The sequence below is a fragment of the Sciurus carolinensis genome, chromosome 2, assembly GCF_902686445.1.
Source record: "Sciurus carolinensis chromosome 2, mSciCar1.2, whole genome shotgun sequence".
NCBI classification, from domain to species: Eukaryota; Metazoa; Chordata; class Mammalia; order Rodentia; family Sciuridae; genus Sciurus; species Sciurus carolinensis.
Genome location: NC_062214.1, coordinates 30,124,346 through 30,145,014, shown reverse-complemented (window position 1 = coordinate 30,145,014; position 20,669 = coordinate 30,124,346). Strand labels below are relative to the sequence as shown.

Here is a 20,669-nt window from a genome sequence, read left to right as displayed (position 1 = left end):
CTTCAGATCTTCTTGACTCAGCCTTCAGAGTTGCTGGGATTATAGGTATGCACCAGGGAACCTGGCTATAGGTATATTTTATTAAAAAATTTATTGGTGCATGTTAATGATACAGAAGGGTGGGTCTCATTGTGGCACATTCGTACATTTGTATAGCACAGTTTGATCAATTTTACTCTCCCATGAAGGGAGTGTATTTAAAGACGCTCATACAAGTGTACATAAGAACATGCACATAAGGCCAGGGGAACATTAGAAGCAAACGTGTCATTTAAACATTTTCTTTTGTAAATGCACAGACTATTGTAGGGATGGGAACAGCAAACACTTACCCTCTCTGTGAAAAAGAATCTATAGTGCCATCGACATTTTAAAACTGTTATACATACCTTGCTATCAAACTGGTCTGTTCTGAGAATTCATTGGCAATATTTTCCTACAAACTGATTTCTGGGCCTTTGTTTATCTTTATGTCTGTTTAAGTTTAATTCCTTTATTATATTTTAGTTTCAGTAGAAGGATTAAACTAAACTTCCATGTATCAAAGCTCATAGCTGCAGACTCAGGTTTTTCCATTTATTTCTAAAAGCGGAGCTTTCACAGTTTCATTAGAGAAAATAAGGTTGAATTTAGGCTTTGTGAACCACAAAGTGATCATGAGACAGTTGTGGGATTGGACAGAGCAGAAAACCTGAGGTTAGACAGGCCCTGGTGGATTCCTGGCTCTGCTACTTTCTAGCTGTGTGACTCTGGGTGAGCTACATCACCTCTCTGAGCTTTGGTCTCCTCATCTGATGAATAACATCTAACTCTAAGAGTTGTGGGAGGTTTGGTGAAATACTTGGCACAGTTCCTGATGAATTCTTTGATTGATTCACCAATTACTTAAGGCCATGTGCCAGATACTCCACTCGGAGCTGAGAATGTAGTGATGAGCAAATTTACCCCCAGCCGCCACATAGCAGGTGGGGAAATTGACACACAGACACATGCTTATCACATACAAATACAGGTGGATACTTGGGAGTGATATTTGAAGCACTGCTGAATCACTGCTCTTTGGTACCTTCAAGACACATGTGGGTGTGGGGTGGGGGAGGACTGGGGTACCTCTCTCCACAGTTTGCTCACCGGCTCACCTCTGTGACCACCAGTCTGCTTCCAAGATTATTTCACGATGAACCAAATGAAGACCAGCAGGCAGATCATCACTGGCTGGTCCACGGAAGGTTGAAATCCGGCTCCCCCTTCCAACCAAAAGTCACAGTGCTTGACGGAGCAGAGCTCTTTGATCAGCCGCCACAGGACCCGCTGGTGAAGCTTATTGTCCTGTTTCTCCCGGGAAAACTCGGCCTGGTTGGCGGCCTGGGTGGCATTGATGCACTTGGCGATGAACACCTCCTTGGTCACGTTGACCTCGGAGCAGCCGTCATAGTAGATCCCGTCGGGGAATTGCCAGTAGTTGGCCTCGTAGTACTTGTTGCCTTCAGCTCCGAAGTCGATGTGGAGCTTCCGGCCTTGCTTGATGAAGGCTCCCGGGGGTTTCTGGGCCACCTGGGCTTCTGTGATCTGGGAGGTGCTGTGCGCAGACTTCCGGTTCCACTTGATCCTGTGCTTGATGCCCCTTGCCTTGACTGTGGAGAGATGGTTGAAGAGTAGGACACAGACGATAGCCAACCCCCATGTGCCCAGGTGCTTCTTCATTGTGTCAGAATCTGCAGGAGAAATGACCAGGGCAGTTAACTTTCCCACAGCATTCCTAGCCTTCCCTCCTCTCTCCCAAGTGCAGCAGATTTTTTTTTTTGCACAGCACCTAGGAGATTCTATCGCTAAGCTACACCTTCAACCCTTCCTTCCTTCCTTCCTTCCTTTCTTTCTTTCTTTTCTTTAAGATAGGGTCTAAGTTTCCCAGGCTAGCCTCGAACTTGTGATCCTCCTACTTCAATCTCCCGCATAGCTGGGATTACTAGCATATGCCACCAGGCCTGGGGTAGCAAAATTTAAGCAAATGAATGGCATCCTTGGACCATTTACATTTCCCCAAAAGCATAATGCTATTCCGTGCTTGGACTGCACAGGGTCCACTCAGACACCGAGTTTCTTTGCTTTTGCTGGGAACTATATTCTCTCAGGGATACAGTTGATCTTGACTTTCTTAGGCAGATAAAAGCTGCAACTGGTAATTATAAAGCCTTTGAATATGCATGGGAAAATAAATGAGCTATGATGTAATGCACATAAGTTTTCTTTGGTTACTCCCAAGTCTTTCAAATCAGGGGGTCCCTGGCAGGTAAAAGCGTTGGAATCAAATGCTTCTGGTCATAGACTTTAATTTTAATCTTCCTTCTTCCTTCTCTACTGCTCTAAACTGGCACCGTTTCAGGCACATTCTGCCATCCATTCTAAGAACATCTCAGGTTGCTGATCTTACAAGTCTTTATGGGAATGAGAGAGAGAGAGAGAGAGAGAGAGAGAGAGAGAGAGGGAGAGAGAAAGGAGAAGAAGAAGAGAAGAAGGAGGAGGAGGAGGAGGAGGAGCATAGAAACATAGTTTTAAGGGATCTCAGCCACTCCCTAGGTCAAGGGATGAAAATGTACCAGAGGTATCTTTCTCAATCTCACCCCAGGGGACAATGTGCCCCTGTTCATTCTTCTAGCTTGATTGCACACTTTATTGCACTATTGTGTTAAGCCTTTCTGTGACATTGCCTAAGGTAATCCTCACATGGGATGGCAACATTATTATTCTTATTTTATAGAAGTACAGATAGCCAGCTGCAGCCCTGCATGTCTGTAATCCCAGCTGCTGCAGAGGCTAAAGCAGGAGGGTCACAAATTCAAAGCAAACCTGGGTGACTTAGTGAGACCCTGTCTCTAAATAAAAAAGATTTAAAAGGGCTGGAGATGTAGCTCAGTGGTAGAGCACTTGGCTAGCATGCATGAAGCTTTGGGTTCAATTCCCAGTACCAAGAGGAACAACAAAAAAACGTTGTCCTGGGATTCAGAAAAGTAGTTTGCAAAGCTGCACAGGAGGAGGTGGCAGATTTGAACTCAGCTCGCTCTGATGCTAACCTTCCAAGCCCCACTGCCAATCAGAGCTTCAAGAGGTTGCTCACATTTTATGCTGCTGGGCATGATGTAAGCAAGGAACAGGGACCTTGAGGAATTTAGAGGGAAATGAATTGAAGGTGTGGTTAGGAGGGCTTGGGAGAACAACAAGGGGATCCTGGGTCAAGGTGGCCCCAGGGCCATCCAAGGGGCTGCTGAGGTCATAGAATATTCCCTCTACTCCATCTCTAATTCTGGTAGCTTGTCACATGTGGCTTCTGAAACTATAAGTCATCATGAAAAGTCACCTCCCAAGTCGAGCTGGCAGGGCATTCTGGCACCTGGACCTCTGTCGTGTGTCCTAGGGACAAGGGAGGAGTTCCTAAAGGAGGCATGCCGGAGCAGTCTTCTAGGACCCACAGTAGTGAGTCCAAGGGAAGTCAGCGCTGGAGGGGCTGAGGTAGCTTGCACAGTGCCTGACATTCCCTTGACCACTCCTGTGGCACCCTGAAGGGATTCATTCTCCTGTTAAACCTTCAACTCTGGTGTGACACTGGTTCTGTTAAAAAAAAAATGCAGGGGCTGGGGAGATAGCTCAGTCGGTAGAGTGCTTGCCTTGCAAGCACAAGGCCCTGGGTTCGATCCCCAGCACCGCAAAAAAAAAAAAAAAAAAAAAAAAAAAAAAAAAAATGCAGGCAGCAAGCTCACCCCCATCCTCGCTTGTGGGCATTGTCTTGTCTCTGCCCTAGGTAGGCATGAGCACCCATTCCTTTCTGCCCCTAAACACAGTGAACTCAGACTGACTTTCTCCAAAGAGATCCCAATGTGAAGCATTCATTAGGCTAATGAATGAGCTGAGCATTCATTAGACTCCTAAATAGGGGGGCCACACTCTATATCATCAGCATCTACTTTTTGGTAGGAAAAATCTTAAGTAAGAAAAATAGTATAATAAGAATTCTCGGAAAGAAAATAAACTCAGTATTTATAGGCAAGGTTTAAAGGCAGAAAAAAAAGTCCCGTCCAGTCGACCCTACAGTAGTCTTTTATTGTAACACCAAAGCACAGAAATGCAAGGCCATTGATGAGTGAACAGGTGTCCCTTGACTGGGGACCCATCCTGAGATGAGGGAGAAAAGAAATCTGGGTTAGAGGTCTGATTAGAATGAGCAACCCTGCTGGCAGAAATGCCTCCCCACATACCTTGGCTGTCTGCTGTGAGTGCGCTTCTGGAGCCACGGGCTGGAGCTGTGCAGTCCTCCAGCTTACCCTCCTGCAGCCAGGCCTGCCCAGCTATATAGAAGCTGTGGGAAGGGGAGGTGGCCTCTCTGCTGCCCTCCAAATATGGCAGCCCTTCCCTCCCTGGTAGGACCAATCAGGGGCTCCTGGGCCACTCCTTCATCCTGAGAAGGATGGGCCTTCTCATTACTCTTGACTGATAGAAACCACATGAAGATCTGGATGCTCAGCAAGACCTGAGAGATGCCTTTAGAGCTGGAATTTGCTTTTTCAACTAGGTGAATCCCACGATGGCTGAGGCAGGAGGATTGCAAGTTCAAGTCCTGTTTTGAAATAAAAAATAAAAAGGACTGGGGATGTAACTTAGTGGTAGAGTACCCCTACAGCTTTCCATAAATATCTACAGTGTATGGGGATATCTATTGTCCTGTTCCCAAAGATCAGACCAGTCTCTTACAGCAGAGGGGTCTCTTTCAGGCAGTCAGTGCCTATGGACCAGTTCAAAAAGAAGTTCCCAATGCCCTGCAGCTGGGATCTACAAGTGGAAGAAGAGCCTCATTTCCAAAGGGTAGGTGGGAAAGCAAGACTAATGAGTGGGCGAGGGACAAATGAGGACTTCTCAGCACTTTGGGCTACTTGGGGCCATGTGTGCATCCTTGAACTGAGCCCGAAGGCCAACAAGTTACCCATCTGTGGAAACCCAGGAGGTGGAGCCAGAACCAGATGAGACGAACCCTGTACACGGATGATGGGGACCAAAAGTGGGTTCCCTGGAATGCCTGATGCCAGGTGCTGTCTGGAGGGAAGCTGGAATTATTCTTGGGCTTTAGTGGCATGACGCTCAGTTATTTTGGTGACCATCCCAGAAAGAACTATCACTATACAGAAGGAACTTACTCAGATATCCCCGTTAAGATTATTACTGCAAGGAAAAATCAAAAGTGAATTCTGGAGGTTAGAATGGGGTAAGATTTGCCTGTAAATACAATGCAGTCTTTATTCTGATCATGACCCCATTGACACTGATTCCCTTCAAAACTCTATTGCAAACCAAATTAAGAGGTTGTTTCTGAGATGGCCAGCAGGTGGCACCAGAGGAGTTTACAAAGACCGCAGCCTAGCGATGGGAACCCTAGGTAGCTAATGATGCTCCTGAGTAGCTTCTGAGCTCTGGATGGATTTGGGTTCTCCATCGACCCTTTCCTTCTTGGCTGCCTTTACTTTAAAAAATTATGTCAATTTCCCCCTTTGTAAGAGATTTTTTTGGGGATGGGCATCAGGGATTGCATTCAGGGGCACTCAAACACTAAGCCACACCCCCAGCCCTATTTTGTATTTTATTTACAGACAGGGTCTCACTGACCCTGTCTTAGGGCCTTGCTTTTGTTGAGGCTGGCTTTGAACTCACGATCCTCCTGTCTCAGCTTCCTGAGCCGCTGGGTTTACAGGTGTGCGCTACCGCGACCAGTTTAAGAGATGCTTTTATTTTGTTTAGAGTCATGAACTTTTTGTTTGTGAACACATAAAACACAAATTTATTGGTGGTGTAATCTTAGTATAGATTATTTGCAAAATGCAGAGGAGAAGGAAAAAAAAATCTAATAGTTCATTCTCCAGAGACAAGTGTCAGTACAATTTTTGGGGGGGGTACTGGAGATTAAACCCAGTGGCACTTTACTACTGGGACACACCAGTCCTTTTTATTTTTATTGACTTATTTTATTCTGAGACAGGGTCTTGCTAAATTGCTCAGACAGGTTTCCCACTTGCATTCCTCCTGCCTCAGCTCCTGAATTGCTGGGATTACAGGTGTGTGCAAACGTACCCAGCAATTTTGTTGAATACATCGATGCTTGATTACCATGATTAGGACTTGATGTGTTCGGAACTAGAAAGGATCCAGAATCGTCTCTGGTCCAGCTCCTCTGCACGGCAAGGTCACAGGTTCAGATAGGCCCAGGGTCACTCAGTCAGGCCCCAGGCAGGCCATGCAGCCCTGGCAGGCCCATTGCTTCATTCTGAACTTGGTGTCCTGTCCACCCTGCTGGTCCCACTAGACACCATTATCTCCAGCCCCCTCGCTCTCGCTTCCTATTGCTTTTCTGAGTAGGGCTTTGCCCAGAGAGCGGTGGGAGTTTGGGTTAGAGCTGATGAGGCTGCAGATTCCTCTTGTCAGTGAACAAAGGCTGTTCTCAAAGGCAAAGGAGTGTGGAAGACTGAGAGAAAGCTCCAGAAGAAGGGAGGAGCTCTGGGAGTTGCCAAGAAGGCAAGAAAACTGCTACAGATGCAGAGAATGCCAAGCTGCTGCAGTACCACCTGGCTACCCTGCCTGTGAGAAGGAAGAGCCAGGGATTTCTATGGGGACATTCGCTCCTTCATATGAGCAGAGAGACCAGGGCCAAGGGGATTTTATCTTATGGCATTAAAGTTATATAAGGGAGACAGTGATATGTAGACCAGCTCTGAGGAAACAGGAAGGATGAGATGGATACCACAGAGCCGCGTATTCCACGATGCAGGGGACTAGGACGTATTTCTACTGAATGTATGAACATCAGAAAATTATGCTAATTGGATAAAAGAAGCAACAGAGAAAGCTTGGATTCTAGCATGCATGTGTGGGTCCTTCGTTTATAAGTTCCTCGATTAGATTAGATCTTGGATCAGTTTGAAAGCACTTATACACGAATAAAGTGTTAGGACACTACTTCCCATGTCAAACCAATATACCCAGGCATGTTTCCTTGTGGGAAAAATCACTTATCGAACTTGAGCCAAGGACGGGAGAGCTTAAGACAAAAGAGACAGGTTCTGTTGCCAAAGGAGCTCATGGCCTAGTTGTGGAGAAATAATAGCAATCCTATTTGGAAAATAATAGTTATTAGACAGATGTGTGCCTGTCTAAACAGTTGCTATGGTCTGAATGTTTGTGTCCTCCTAAAATTCATATGTTGAAATGCTAGCCCTCAAGATAATCATATTAGGTGGGCATTTGTGCCAGACCTTGCGTGCACACCAGTAATCCCAGTGACTCAGGAGACTGAGGCGGAAGATTTGCAAGTGTGAGGCCAGCCTCAGCAACTAAGCAAGACTGCTTCAAAATAAAAAATAAAAAGGGCTGGGGATGTAGTTCAGTGGTAAAGGGCTCCTGAGTTCAATCCCCAATTGCGGGGGGGGAAGGAAGAGGTGATCTTGATCCTATGATCGTGTTATGGTTCGGATGTGAGGTTTCCCCCAAAAGCTCACGTGTGAGGCAATGTAAGAAGGTTCAGAAGAGAAATGATTGTGTTTTGAGAGTCTTCACTTAATCAGTGAATTAATTCCTGATGGGATTAACTGGAGGCAGGTAGGGTGTGGCTGGAGGAGGTGGGAATTGGGGAGTGGTTTTGGGGTATATATATTTGTATCTGGCAAGTGGAGACTCTCTCTGCTTCCTGATCACTGTGATGTAAGCTGCTTCCCTCCACCATCCTCCCCCACCATGATGTTCAGCCTCACCTTGAGCCCCGAGGAATGGAGTCGGCCTTCTATGGACTAAGACCTCTGAAACCTTTCCTTCTTTACAGTTGTGCTGGTGGCATCATTTAGTCACAGCAGCGAAAAGCTGACTAAAACAGATTGGAATTAGTGTCCTCATAAAAGAGGTCTAAGAGAGCTACTTTGTTCCTTCTGCCTTGTGAGGACAAGCAAAAGACAGTCATCTGTGAACCAGGAGAAGATCCTCACCAGATATTGAGCTGCTAGCATCTTGATCTTGAACTTCCCAGCCTCCAGAACCATGAGAAATAAGCTCGTGTTGTGTGGTCAGCTTGTGGTGTTTTGTTATAGCGCTTCAATCAAACTCAATTTTTTCCTTGGAGGTGTTAGGACACTATCCATACAGACATGTGCACACATTCTAAATGCACAGCATCATTCATTTTTGCAAACTGAATACATCTGTGCATCCTGCACTCAGATTAAGAAATTGAACATCACTGGGCATGGTAGCACATGCCTGTAATCCCAGTGACTTGGGAGACTGCGGCAGGAGGATTGCAAGTTCAAGGTCAGCCTCAGCCTCTTAGTGAAGCCCCAAGCAATTTAGCGAGCCCCTGTCGAAAACAGAAAGTAGTAAAAGGGATGGGGATGTGGCTTAGTGATAAAATGCTATAACTGAGCATTACAGTACTCTTCAAGCCTACTCATGGCTCCCTGAGGTCACTAGCTCCGTCCCTATACTGACCAGGCTGATTCCAACATAACAGATTGGTTTTGCCTGTTTTTTACTTCATAGGAATAGATTAATATAGAGCATAATCTTTTGTGTCTGTTTTTTGTTAAGATTTACATCTTTGGGATTCACTCACCTTAAATGCAGTTGTGGATTGTTCATTCCATTATGAGAATATTTCTCAGTTTACTCATCTGTTCCTGCTGGTGAGCGTTTGGGTGGTTTCTGGTTTGGGCTCTTGTGAATAGTGCTGCTGCAATGTTATCGCCCATTCTGGGTGGTTATATTTCTTTTCGACGTCTACTTTTAGTCGTGGACTTGCTGGGTCATGAAATATTTCTGCATTTAGCTTTTGTGCTTTGGGAATTTTAGTTATTGCTTTGTGCAGGTCTTAAATGTCACCTCCCTGTCTAGGTTGTCCATTCTTCTCTTCACAAACATGGCCACAAGCCTCCACATGGGTTCCCTTTGCACTCGGCACATAACCCATCACGTCGTAGTCATCTGAGGAATCCCATGGTGTCCACGCGTTTTGCTAAGCTCACAGAAATCAAAGGAATGTGTTTCATCAGTACCTAGAATCTAAATGCATCGAGGTTCCCTTTGTCCCCTCTTTACCAGTGACATGGGTGAGGACAATATTGTCAAATCTGCACATAGCTCAGAGCTCCCAAGGCGGGCTGCATGCCAGAAGGCAGATGCAGCACTCCAAACCACAGATGCAGCACGAGGAAATCTAACTGGAGAAATGTGACAGTTTCACAGTTGGTTAAAATAAAACATAAAAGAAGAAAGAAGGAAGGAAGGAAGGAAGGAAGGAAGAAAGAAAGAAAGAAAGAAAGAAAGAAAGAAAGAAAGAAAGAAAGAAGAAAGAAAGAAAGAAAGAAAGAAAGAAAGAAAGAAAGAAAGCCGCAGGCAACACAGTGAAGACCTGTCACGGCAGTAGTTGACATTTCACGGCATACAGTTGTCTAGAGGCAGAACATGAACCCACAGGGCGACCACGGCCTGGAGAAGCAAAGGCTGTGCAAATCCAAGCGTCATTTCCGCTGCAGCCCTCTGCCCTCCCCTGGTCAGACGGCAGCTGTGTCTGGAGCGAGGCTGCCCGGCAGGGAGCAGAGGAGTGTGTGGGGACCAGAAAAGCCATGAGTAAGGGAGGCAGGTGAGGAACCTTGTGGTGGCCTCGCAGGGACAGCAGAAGGCGGTGACTCATGCCTGGCAGACATCACTGCGTGCTGGTGAAGCAGGACGTTGGCTTAGAGAAGCGAAGGCTGGCAGCAGGTGCGACAGGACGAGGGCTGAGTTTTAAGGAGACCTCTCGGGACTGTCCAGAAAGGAACAGCCTGGGCCTCCCACCTGAGGCCCAGCAGGGCAGAGAATGCCAGGCTGCCGCCATTTAAAAACTCCTCATTCAACCTCCCTCCGCTCTTCTCATTCTATCCTGTGTTTTTAAGAACATGATTAACCTGATCAACTGATCTGCCGCTTCTCTCTCTAAACCAGCAGGAAACTGTCAAAAAAAAAAAAAAAAAAAAAAAAAAAAAAAGCTGCCCCCAGGATGAAATGACCTGGAACAGGTGAGAAGGGACAGCTCTTCTCTCAGAGCAGGGAGGCCTTCATTATCCAGGGTGATTTTTATCCTCAGGGTCGTTCTTCAGGGCGCTGAGGAGAGCAGACGAGAGCCAGAGACCCGTTCTAACCCCATCCTGCCACGCTGTCTTGCAGGACATGGAATTTCTCTATTGGGCAGAGCTTTGGCCTCACTCTCTGTGGAAGGCACCCTCTGCCTTCGACAATGAAAGAGTCATTTCCTGGGCCTCTCCGAGGGAGGCCGAAGTTCACACTGAGAATTGATTTTCACATCTGTGCACGGGCAGCCTGCCGGCCCCACGCCTCATTGTCACGGCTATTGCGGATGAAAGCTTATCCAGTGCTGCTTGGCACTTGGAGTTGCAGAATTCCATACACATCTTTCCCCTGAAATATTGTAAATAAGTTTTTTTGACATTTAAATTTAAAGAGTATTGAAACTTTTCGGTAACTGTATTTTAGTTTAACTGGTTTCTTTTGTAACATGCATATTTTATTTTATGTGACTAAAGACATTATGTTCAGCAAGATATATAGTCTTCACCTGGTTGACAAAGGATTGATAGGGATACACATTTTAGTTGGGCCTTGATGTATACATAGGAGTTTGCCAGCTTGAGACAGGAAGCTAAGGTCTAAAAACTGCTTTGAATACTCAGGCCTGCATTCACATGTTAATTGTGCCACAAACACTAATAAAGTGCTGGCTGTGACAGCAAGCGACAAAGAACAAAGAGGTTTATGCCAGTTGGGTCTGCAATAACTGCTGGCCAGGGGAAAAATCGAAGCACCATCCAGGTGGTTGATTCAGTGGGGGAAGGTAGTGACCAAGCTGCAGAGCCAGAAAGTGCAGCAAGAGGTCCCTTTTAGCTACTGGTTACTGCAGTGACTGAAACTGACAAGAGATAGAAAGAGGGGACCCAACAATTTATATACTACTATTGGGGCTAGGGATATAGCTCAGTGATAGAGTGCTTGCCTAGCTTGCTTTAGGTCCTGGGTTTGATGCCCAGCATGGAGAAGAAAAAAATATTATACACACACACACACACACACCTATGAAAGTATAACACAGAATGTGCACACACCTTAAGTAAAAAATTCAGTATATTTTCATAAACCAAGACCCTTTTTTTCTTTTAAGGTTTAATTATTTATATATTTATTTATTTGGTTATCAGGGATTGAACCCAGGGGCTCTCAACCATGGAGCCACATCCCTAGTCCTTTTATTTTTTTATTAGTTCTAATTAGTTACACATGACAGCAGAATGCATTTTGATTCATTGTACGTGAATGGAGCACCACTTTTCATTTCTCTGGTTATACACGATGCAAAATCACATCATTCATGTAATCTTACATGTATATAGGGTAATAATGTCCATCTCATTCCACCATCTTTCCCATCCCCATCCCCATTCCCCTGCCCTCACTCCCCTCTACCCAATCTAACATTCCTCTATTCTAACCTTACCCCACGCACTGCCCTCCCATTATGAATTAGCATCCACATATCATAGAAAACATTCGGCCTTCGTTCTTTTGGGGTTGGCTTATTTCGCTTAGCATGGTATTTTCCGACTCCAATCTATCTACCTGCAAATGCTATAATTTTATTCTCCCTTAAGACTGAGTAATATTCCATATTATATACCACAGTTTCTTTATCCATTTATCCATTGAAGGGCACCTAGGTTGGTTCCATAGCTTAGCTATTGTGAATTGAGCTGCCATAAATATTGATATGCGCTGTGTCACTGTGGTATGCTGAGTTAAAATTCTTTGGGTATAAACCAAAGAGTGGAATAGCTGGGTCAAAAGGTGGGTCCATTCCAAGTTTTCTGAGGAATCTCCATACTGCTTTCCATATTGGTTACGCCAATCTGCAGTCCCACCAACAATGTATAAGTATACCTTTTCCCCACGTCCTCACCAACATCAAGACCCTTATTTGACCAGGAGATTATTCACAACCCTTATAAGCTCAGTGGTAACCACCGTCTTGACTTCTAACCTCCAGACTAGTCTCACTTGTCTTTTGTATTGTATACAAATGAAATCATGTGACATCTGCCTGTTTGTGGCTTTTTCTTTTTGTTTGTGAGATTCACCAATATTATCTAGGATGCATTTAAAAATTCTCATTTGGGCGTAATATAGGGCTGTACAAATAGATCACAATTTACTTGCCTATTCACTTCTTGAATAGAGGACATTGGAATTCTTCCCCATTTGGGGCTGTTGTGAACACGGTTGCTATGAAAATTCTTGTGCCTATTTCTTGGTGAATACAAGCTCTCGTTTCTCTTGGGCAAATACTCAGGAATGAAAATGCTGGATCAGAGGAGAGATATTTGCTCAGCTTTTGTGGAAACTGCCAAACACTTTTCCAAAGTTGTTCGACCAATGTCAATTCAACTGTGTAAGAGAACTGTCTACATCACAATGACCTGCCACAAGCCAGGTTTCTTGTATAGATTTTTAAAAATTCTTCCCATGACCCTATAAGGAAGGTGATTGAGAGAGAAGTTCCGTTATGTTGTTTACACAATGACGACAGTAACAAATTACCATAGGTCTAAGTGCAAAGTTCACAGGTTAGGGGAGAGTGAGCTTCATTTTGTCCCAGTAGTTGCAGCGGTTCCTAACCTGGAAGCGAGCTGTCGATGATACAGTTTGGAAAATTCACGAATGTGGATGGGGAAAACCACAATCATACCAGTAGCAGGTCTGGGGGTTTAGCTCAGGGGAAGAAGCACTTGCCTAACACATGTGAGGCCTAAGGGCTTGGGTTCAATGCCCAGCACCACAAAAAGAATGCAAGCAGCCAATGGCAGCAGGATTTGCTATACTTGTGACTATACTGCCACTAGAATCACAGATTTTTCATGGTACATTACAGGGAGGGTGATCAATGTTTCCGTTTGCCAGGGGCTGAGGGGATTCTCAGGACAAAGGATTTTCAGTGCTAAAATGGGCAAGTATGGGGCAAACCAGGATGAGTTGGCCATCCTAATCCCCAGTGTAGAAGATCTCAAAATAGCCTTTGCACTTATCACCATAAAATTATGATAGTTATAAGGACCACCACTTGATCTTAGTGAGTTAAAAAAATTTTTTTTTAATTTGAGGAGTATTGCAACAATTTGATAACTCTTTTAGTTTAACTGGTTTCTTTCATAACCTGTATACTTTATTTTATGTGTTTAAAAATATTATGTTCAGCAAGATCTGTAGTCTTCACCTGATTGACAAAGTGTTGGTAGGGATACACATTTCAGTTGGGTCTTGATGTGTACACGAGAGTTTGCCAGCTTGAGACAGAGGGGAGAGAATATATTCCAGACCTTTCAGGTGGAGGGAATGAAAATGGAAGGGGAGCACCTTAGGGGTGTCTCTAGAGGACTGGTATGGTTTGAATGCTTGTCCCTTCCCAAACTCATGTTAAACTTAATTGCCATTTTAACAGCAGTAAGAGGTAGGACCCTTAAGAAGCGATTCATCCATGAGGGCTTTACCCTTGTTATTGGGGTTGGTGCCATTATAAAAGGGCAAGGTTGGCTTCCTCTTTCGTCCTTTTACCCTCGTGCCTCTTTCCTGCAATGACACAGTAAGAATGCCCTCATCAGATGCAGGCACCTTGATCTTGGACTTCTCAGCTTCCAGAACTGTGAGCCAATAATCTTCAGTTCATTATAAATTGCAGAACCTCCAGCATTCTGTGATAGCAACACAAAGCAGATGGGTAGGTACTCTCAGGAAAGGATCCCTGTGAGTGTGAATGAGGAGGGTGGTTCTTTGACAGAAGCAGGATGATCCAGGTGAACCCTCAGGCCACACCCACCGGCCCAGGGTTGTCCTTGTTTTGAAGGATTGACTGAGTCTCTTCCTGCCCTTTAGCTGCCACCTGGAAATATTTCAGATTTTCCAAACAGACTGTTCCCCTGACCCAAGTGGAAGTGACATGAGGTGTGAGAGGACACAGAGGGGAGGAGGACCAGGGTGAAAGAGAGGCCAGTGCAGACACGGTCAAAGCATCACTCCCCTTCTTAAAAGATCTAATGAGGCCTCTGAGGAGGGCAAGCAGGTGCAGGTGAGTGGGACAGGAACGCAACGTGAAGCTGGGGCCCAGGTGAGGGCCTCTGTGTCACCATAGCTGGCATTCATACCACCCAGTCTTACCGCAAAAGAAGGGCATGTCCTGACTCGTCTGCATAACTTCCATGTGAGGTGGAGGAGGAACAGCTGGGCAGAAGGAGAAGTCAGGAGAAGCTGTGTCTTTGGGGAAAAGGGTCAAGTTTCTGAGAAGATGAAAGGTGTTAAAATAGTCTAAGGGAGGAGAAATTTATAACGTAGTGGAAAAGGCAGTCACAAGACTCGCCACAAAAACTGGTGCGTGAAGTCATTTCCAAGGTCCCAGAGCATGTGCAAATGCATGCTTTCATTCTGGATCCAGACCGGTCTCCTTAGGAAATTTTAGTATGTATGTATGTAAGTATGTATGTATGTACGTATGTATGTATGTATGTATGTACGTATGTATGTATGTATGTACGTATGTATGTATGTATGTATAGTACTGGGGATGAACCCAGGGGTGCTTAACCACTCAGCCACATCCCCAGGCCTTTTTATTTTTTATATTGACCCAGGGTCTCACTAAGTTGCTTAGGGCCAAGCTAAGTTGCTGAGGCTGGCATTGAACACGTGACCCTCCTGCCTCAGCCTCCCTAGCTGCTGGGATTATAGGAGTGCGCTACTGCGCCTGGCAAAATTTTAGCATTTAATACTGAATAAAGGGGACCGTATTTCCACCAGAAATTTTCCACCACTGCATTCTCCACTCTTGATGCCAGCAGGTCTTTGAAGCACGACAGATCACAACAGGGCAAGTAGGATTTAAACTCTGTTCCTCTCTGATTCAACACTTCTTTTACCTTCTTCAAGGCCCAAAATATCATATTCCATGGTCCAGCTTTCACTGGTGTAGCCTTTGACACCATGGCCAGGAAGGTCTTCTGGTCAAGAGTTTATAAATATGGTAGAGGCCAGGCTGTAAGTGCTTCTGTTCACACTGATTTTGGAAAAACCTGTGAGAAAAACGAGTGGGCAGAAATGTTCTCATAACAGATTAACCTCAAATAAATGCCTAACGTTCCCCTACCCTCTCATTACCTTTATTCCTAGGTAGGTAATTCTATGCTTTAGAAAAAATAGCAGCTTCTCTGAGATAGCATGACTCATATAACAGGAGCTTCGCCTTTCAACGTGTATATACAGCAATATTTAGTATATAATTCACAAACTTGTTCATCGATTTCTACTATCTAATTCTAGCACTTCTGTATCATCCCAGAAAGAAGCCCTTTACCCATTCTCAGTCATTCCCCATTCCTCCATCTCTCTCCAGTCTCTGGTAACCACTCATCTACTTTCTGTCTCTACAGATTTGCCGATTCTGGATATTTCAGATAAATGGATCACACAAAACGTGGTCTTTTGTGATTGGCTTCTTTCACTTAGCATCTGGTTTTCCAGGTTCATGCATGTTGTAGCATGTAACGGCACTTTATTCCTTCTTATTGCTGAATAACATTGTATGGTCTCTGTGGTTTCATGACGAAGGCTGCCCTTCACCCTGGAGGACATTAATGTTCCTCTACTTCATACTACTATGTCAATCTGGGAGATGCCTAATAAAACATTTCTATTGTCCTTACACTCTTTAGGATGGTTGTGTCAAAAGCAAGATGGTGGCTTTTGATAGGCATTTCCCACAGCTTTGCCTGGAGAGAGCCAAACAGCCTGTCCTGGTTTATTTGTTGCATTCATATCCCGGCTGTGTGTGGGAACTGCGGTAGCTCAGGCTGATTGAAATCACATGTGCAGCAGAGCCACAGTGGGTCTCTTCCCTGGGTGGGCAATGAAAAATTTTGATCCTAAAATTCTCAAGCTGAGAATGGACTCATTCAGACTTTCTCTGGGGAATCTGGGCTTGACTGAACTTGTGATCATTTGTTCTTCTCTTCATTCGCCAAAGGTCCAGAGGAAACATCAGCCCTGCTATACGGTGGGCTCACTGGAGGCTTGAGAGTCTCCTTCTGGGCTGGGCTGGTTCTACAATAAACTCACTGTCTGCATGATGCCACAAGACCAGCACTGTGGGTCCATCACTTCTTGGAAGGTGGTGTCTAGAAAGGAGTCTTCAGATTGGTTGGTGAGAACAGATCTTCTCAAAGGGCAGCAAGAAAAGGATATTCAGAGACATCTGGGAGAAAGGGGAGCAGTAAGGCTTTGGCTAGAAAAAGAGATTATAGTTCCCTTGGTCTGTTGAATTTGGACAATGGGCCAAGCCAGCTTAGCATACAGGTGGAAGGGCCTGATGACTTAGAGATCCTCTCTTTGGGGTTCTTCCTCCATTTTGGAGTTTGAGCCTTGGGAAGGTGAGCTTTGGCCATAAAGAACCTGAGTGGACACATTCCCCATGTGGGTAGCTGTGATGAACAGGGTGGTGGGTGTGCCCAGCAGTGTGACCACAGGGGAGCTTGCCACCCTTCTGTGGCATCAACTGAATTACAGTGGACACTCACTGTTTCCTTTCATTAGCTCATAATCAGCATAGCTCCGTGCCAGGTGAGTCTGCAATGTATTTGTGTGTAGGAGGAACATGATCTGCTTAGTGTGTTGGATCTTCATGGATGTGAGCCAGACTAAACAAATTTGGTAGATCGTGAAACCCTTTACTTTGTGCCAGACATGGGGGCATGGAGGCTGGATTCCTCAGGAGCTGTATCTAGAATGGAAGCATTTCTACTTGCTCTTCAATGGGCACTAGGAGGTAGGCACCCTTGGTGCTGCTAAGGTGAGTGCCAGGCAGTGACCCATCTATGCACGGGCATAGAGTGACCCAGACAATGGTATTTTTGTTATGAGAAGTGACAGATGTGTGAATGTGGGGTCTCCATGTGGCCCTCACAGTCCTGGGAATGCCTTAGAACTGGGTTAGGAATGACACAGATATACTACTAGGATATTTCTAGAAAGATGGTGCATTGGGCTGAATTATGTCCCCACAAAATTCATATGTTTAAGTCCTAACTCCCCGAATATCTCACAATGTGACTATTTTTGGAGATAGGGCCTTTTAAAATGATTAAATTAAAATGAGGTCATATGGGTGGGCTCTAATGGAATACCACTGGTGTCCTTTTAGGAGAGGAGACTAGAACACAGACACACAGAGGGAAGACCATGTGAAGACAGAAAGAAAATGTCCCCTGTGTCAAACTCTGAAGCATCATCCAGAGCACTGACAAAGAATTTCCATCATGTATTTCACACATAATAATTGTGTATCCTTGGGCAAATGACAGAATGAAGACTTTGGATGTCAGCTTCCTCAATTGGAGATCATTATGAGATCTGATAAGATCAAATATGCTAAGTGTGCAGCATCCTGGCCAGGATGGTGCATACCATTAGAGGAATTAAAAATAATAGTTACTGATCTTTTTCTCATTATAAAAGAAGTACTTGTTCACCATATGTGTTAGTCTGAGTTCTCCAGAGAAACAGAACCTGAAGTGTGTGTGTGTGTGTGTGTGTGTGTGTGTGTGTGTGTGTGTATGTGTGTAGAAGGGATTTTTAAAATGAGGAATTGGTTCATGCAATTATGGAAGATGAGAAGTCCTACCATCTTTTGTCTTTAAGCTGGAGAACAAGGAATGCTGGTGGTGTAGTTCCAATTTGAGCCCCAAAGCCTAAGAACCAATAGCAATGAGGGTTTAAATCTCAGTACAGGAGTAGGAGGAAACTGAGGTCCCAGCCAACATAGGCAAGCAGGAAAAAAAGGGGCGAATTCCTCCTTCCTCTATCTTGTTCTATTCAGGCCCCCTAATGGACTGAATGCTGTCCACCCACACTGGTGAGGACAATCTTCCTTACTCAGTCTACTGAGTCAAATGCTAATCTTGTCCAGAAACATCTTCACAGGCACACCCAGAGTAATCTGGGCACAGCTTGATCCAGGAAAGTTAACACATAAAATTAGCCATCGAACTATGAATAGAATATATAAAAATAATGCTGAAGGAAATAAAAAATCACTTGTTATTCACCACCTAGCAGTAACCACTGTTAATATGAATGCCTATATATTTCTTGTATTTGTTCTCCTGGATATTTGTATTTTTTATTTCTTTGTTTTATAAAACATATACATTAACTGGTGCAGAAGTGACATGGGAGGATTGCAGTTCAAGGCTAGCCCTGGCAAAGTAGCAAGACTCTGTTTCAAAATAAAAAATAAAGAGGGCAGGGCAAAATTGAATTGATGTGCCATCAGTGTTCCAGGTCTTAGAAGCAAGTGTTGGTGGTTGTGTTGGTCAGCTTTGCATCACTTTGACCAAAGCTTGGATAAGAACAACTTAGAGGGTAAGTTTATTTTGGTTCACAGTTTCAGAGGCTTAGTCCATTAGAACCCAGTTCATTGCCCTGGGTCCAAGGTGAGGTAGAGTATCATGGCAGAGGGGGTGGCAGAGGGTTACTGCTTGCCAGTTGGTGTCCAGGATGCTGAAGGCAGGGGAAGGGGCTTCAGAGAAGATGTATCCTTCCAGGGTACTCCCCCGGTGACCCACCTCCTCCTGCCATGCCCCATCTGCCTACAGTTACCATCCAGTTAGTCCAATCAAACTAGGGTGGACTGATTAGGTTATAGCTCACAATCTAATCATTTCACCTCCAAACATTTCTGCATTAACACAGGAAATTTGGGGGGATGCCTCATATCCAAACCACAATAGCAGTGGAACAAGAACACCATTGAGACCTGACCGGTAAGATCCTATAAGTTGGAGTACATGGTACAAGAAGTGTCCATGGCACTGGCCAGCTTCTAAAGATTCACAAGAAGATGCTTGGAAACATGGGTGTGATTGGACTAATTGGATGGGGGCCATGAGAAGAAGGTGAGGAGCTGCTGTCTAGGGTGGTGAATTGGCTGGGAGGTGCCAGTGTGAGCCTATTGCTATCTAGAGGTTGCAGGTGCATTTGGAGAATCAAGACAAGGACTTGACGTGACCAGTTCCAGCCTTGTGCAGAACATAAAAATATTTTCAGGACTTGGAGATATTTGTAAAATATCACTGAATTCCGACATCCTGGATATGTGGAATGTGGTTTAGGAACAGGGCAATGGGCTCTAAGCAGAAGCCTAAGGGGAATCCTTTAAAGCACACAGTAAGGATAGGTGCCACCCTCCACCCCCACCCCCGTCCTGGGCTTGAGAAGAAGCCAGTGTCTCAGGCAAAGGGCATGGTCTGACCTGAGACAGTGTGGGACAGTGATAGCAGCACCATCAGTCCTCTGAGGCCTAACTTCTGGCCCTGTTCGGCTATCGGAACTCAGGAAATGATAGACAGGAAACAGCAACCCTAAGAACCCGTCACAGGTTCGTGGGGCAAGAGGTCCCATGAGCCCCATTTCTTTAGCCTCTAAGAAGTTCTCAGCATAATTCTGAGTCTAAGTCTGGACAGAAAATAACTGTGTCCACCTCACGTGCCACCCTGAGCCCTGTGAGGTCACGTTCATCTTGGAGAAACCATATGGGTGAAAGAGCGATTTTCCTAATCCTCTTATCTTGGAAATTGTGGGTGATTTCTATAGAACAAGCAAATCTGTTGGAGGTTCAAAGAAATTGAGAGTCTGGGGGGATGAAGATGTTGCAGCTGGGGCCGAGTCTTCCTCAGAGAGAGTCTCTCAGGGGCAATGAGCTGACTATCTTAGGTCTGAGGGAAGCTACACAGTCTGGCCGCCTGTGAGGGGCCAATTCTACTACTGGGCCTATGGGGGGAATTGTACAGGGGAGGAAGTCCTTAGAAACAAGAGAAGGTGAAGATTCCCCTGACAGGTTCTGAGCCCTCAGTGCTTCCCCAATGTCTAGTCCCTAGTTCCCTGGGGACTAGACAGCTCTCCAGGATGACCTGGGCTGCTGGCTCCTTCTTAGGGTGTAGTTCCCAGAACTCCCCATCATCACATCACCTGGGAACTCACAGAACTTCAGAGTTACTGAGCTCACCTCAGACCTGACATCTCAGAACCTGCATTTTAACATCCTCAGGTGATTGTGGGCACATCTGGGCATGAGAAGTCCTCACTGGTGGACTATGTACCATCCCAGGTTTAGCTAAATTTCTCAGGAGGGGTGGACTGTAGGATTCAGCTGAGTTTGTGCTTTTCAGACTGCAGGAGTTAATCACCTCCTTACACCCCTCTAGTCATTCACCCCCTGAACTCCTAGCTCTCTCCTTCTTCCAGGGAGAATTCCCAGTTTCTTGTTTCTGGGTCAGATGTTCAGTTTCTATCCAGCTTTTTGAGTATTTCAGGGCTGGGACAGTCTTCTATTTCTTTTACATCTTGTGGTAGGGCATTAGATTTTCCTGTGTAAGATTCTTACCAGTAGCACAGCATCACCTGGGGATTTGTTAGAAATGCAGATCCTCAGGCCCCAACCCAGTACTTGGGAATCAGAAGCTCCAGAGATGGGCCAGCCATCTGTGCTTAGTAAGCCTTCCAGGGGG

The 20,669-nt window shown here is 45.2% G+C and overlaps 1 protein-coding gene across 1 annotated transcript; it reads right to left on the bottom strand.

The window, feature by feature from the left end:
- Nucleotides 1–931: 931 nt before the first annotated feature.
- Nucleotides 932–1,704, bottom strand: Prnd (prion like protein doppel). Its single transcript, XM_047541195.1, has one exon. The coding sequence runs from the start codon at nucleotides 1,702–1,704 to the stop codon at nucleotides 1,168–1,170; it is 537 nt and encodes a 178-aa protein (XP_047397151.1). The 3' UTR covers nucleotides 932–1,167.
- Between the last annotated feature and the right edge of the window lie 18,965 nt (nucleotides 1,705–20,669).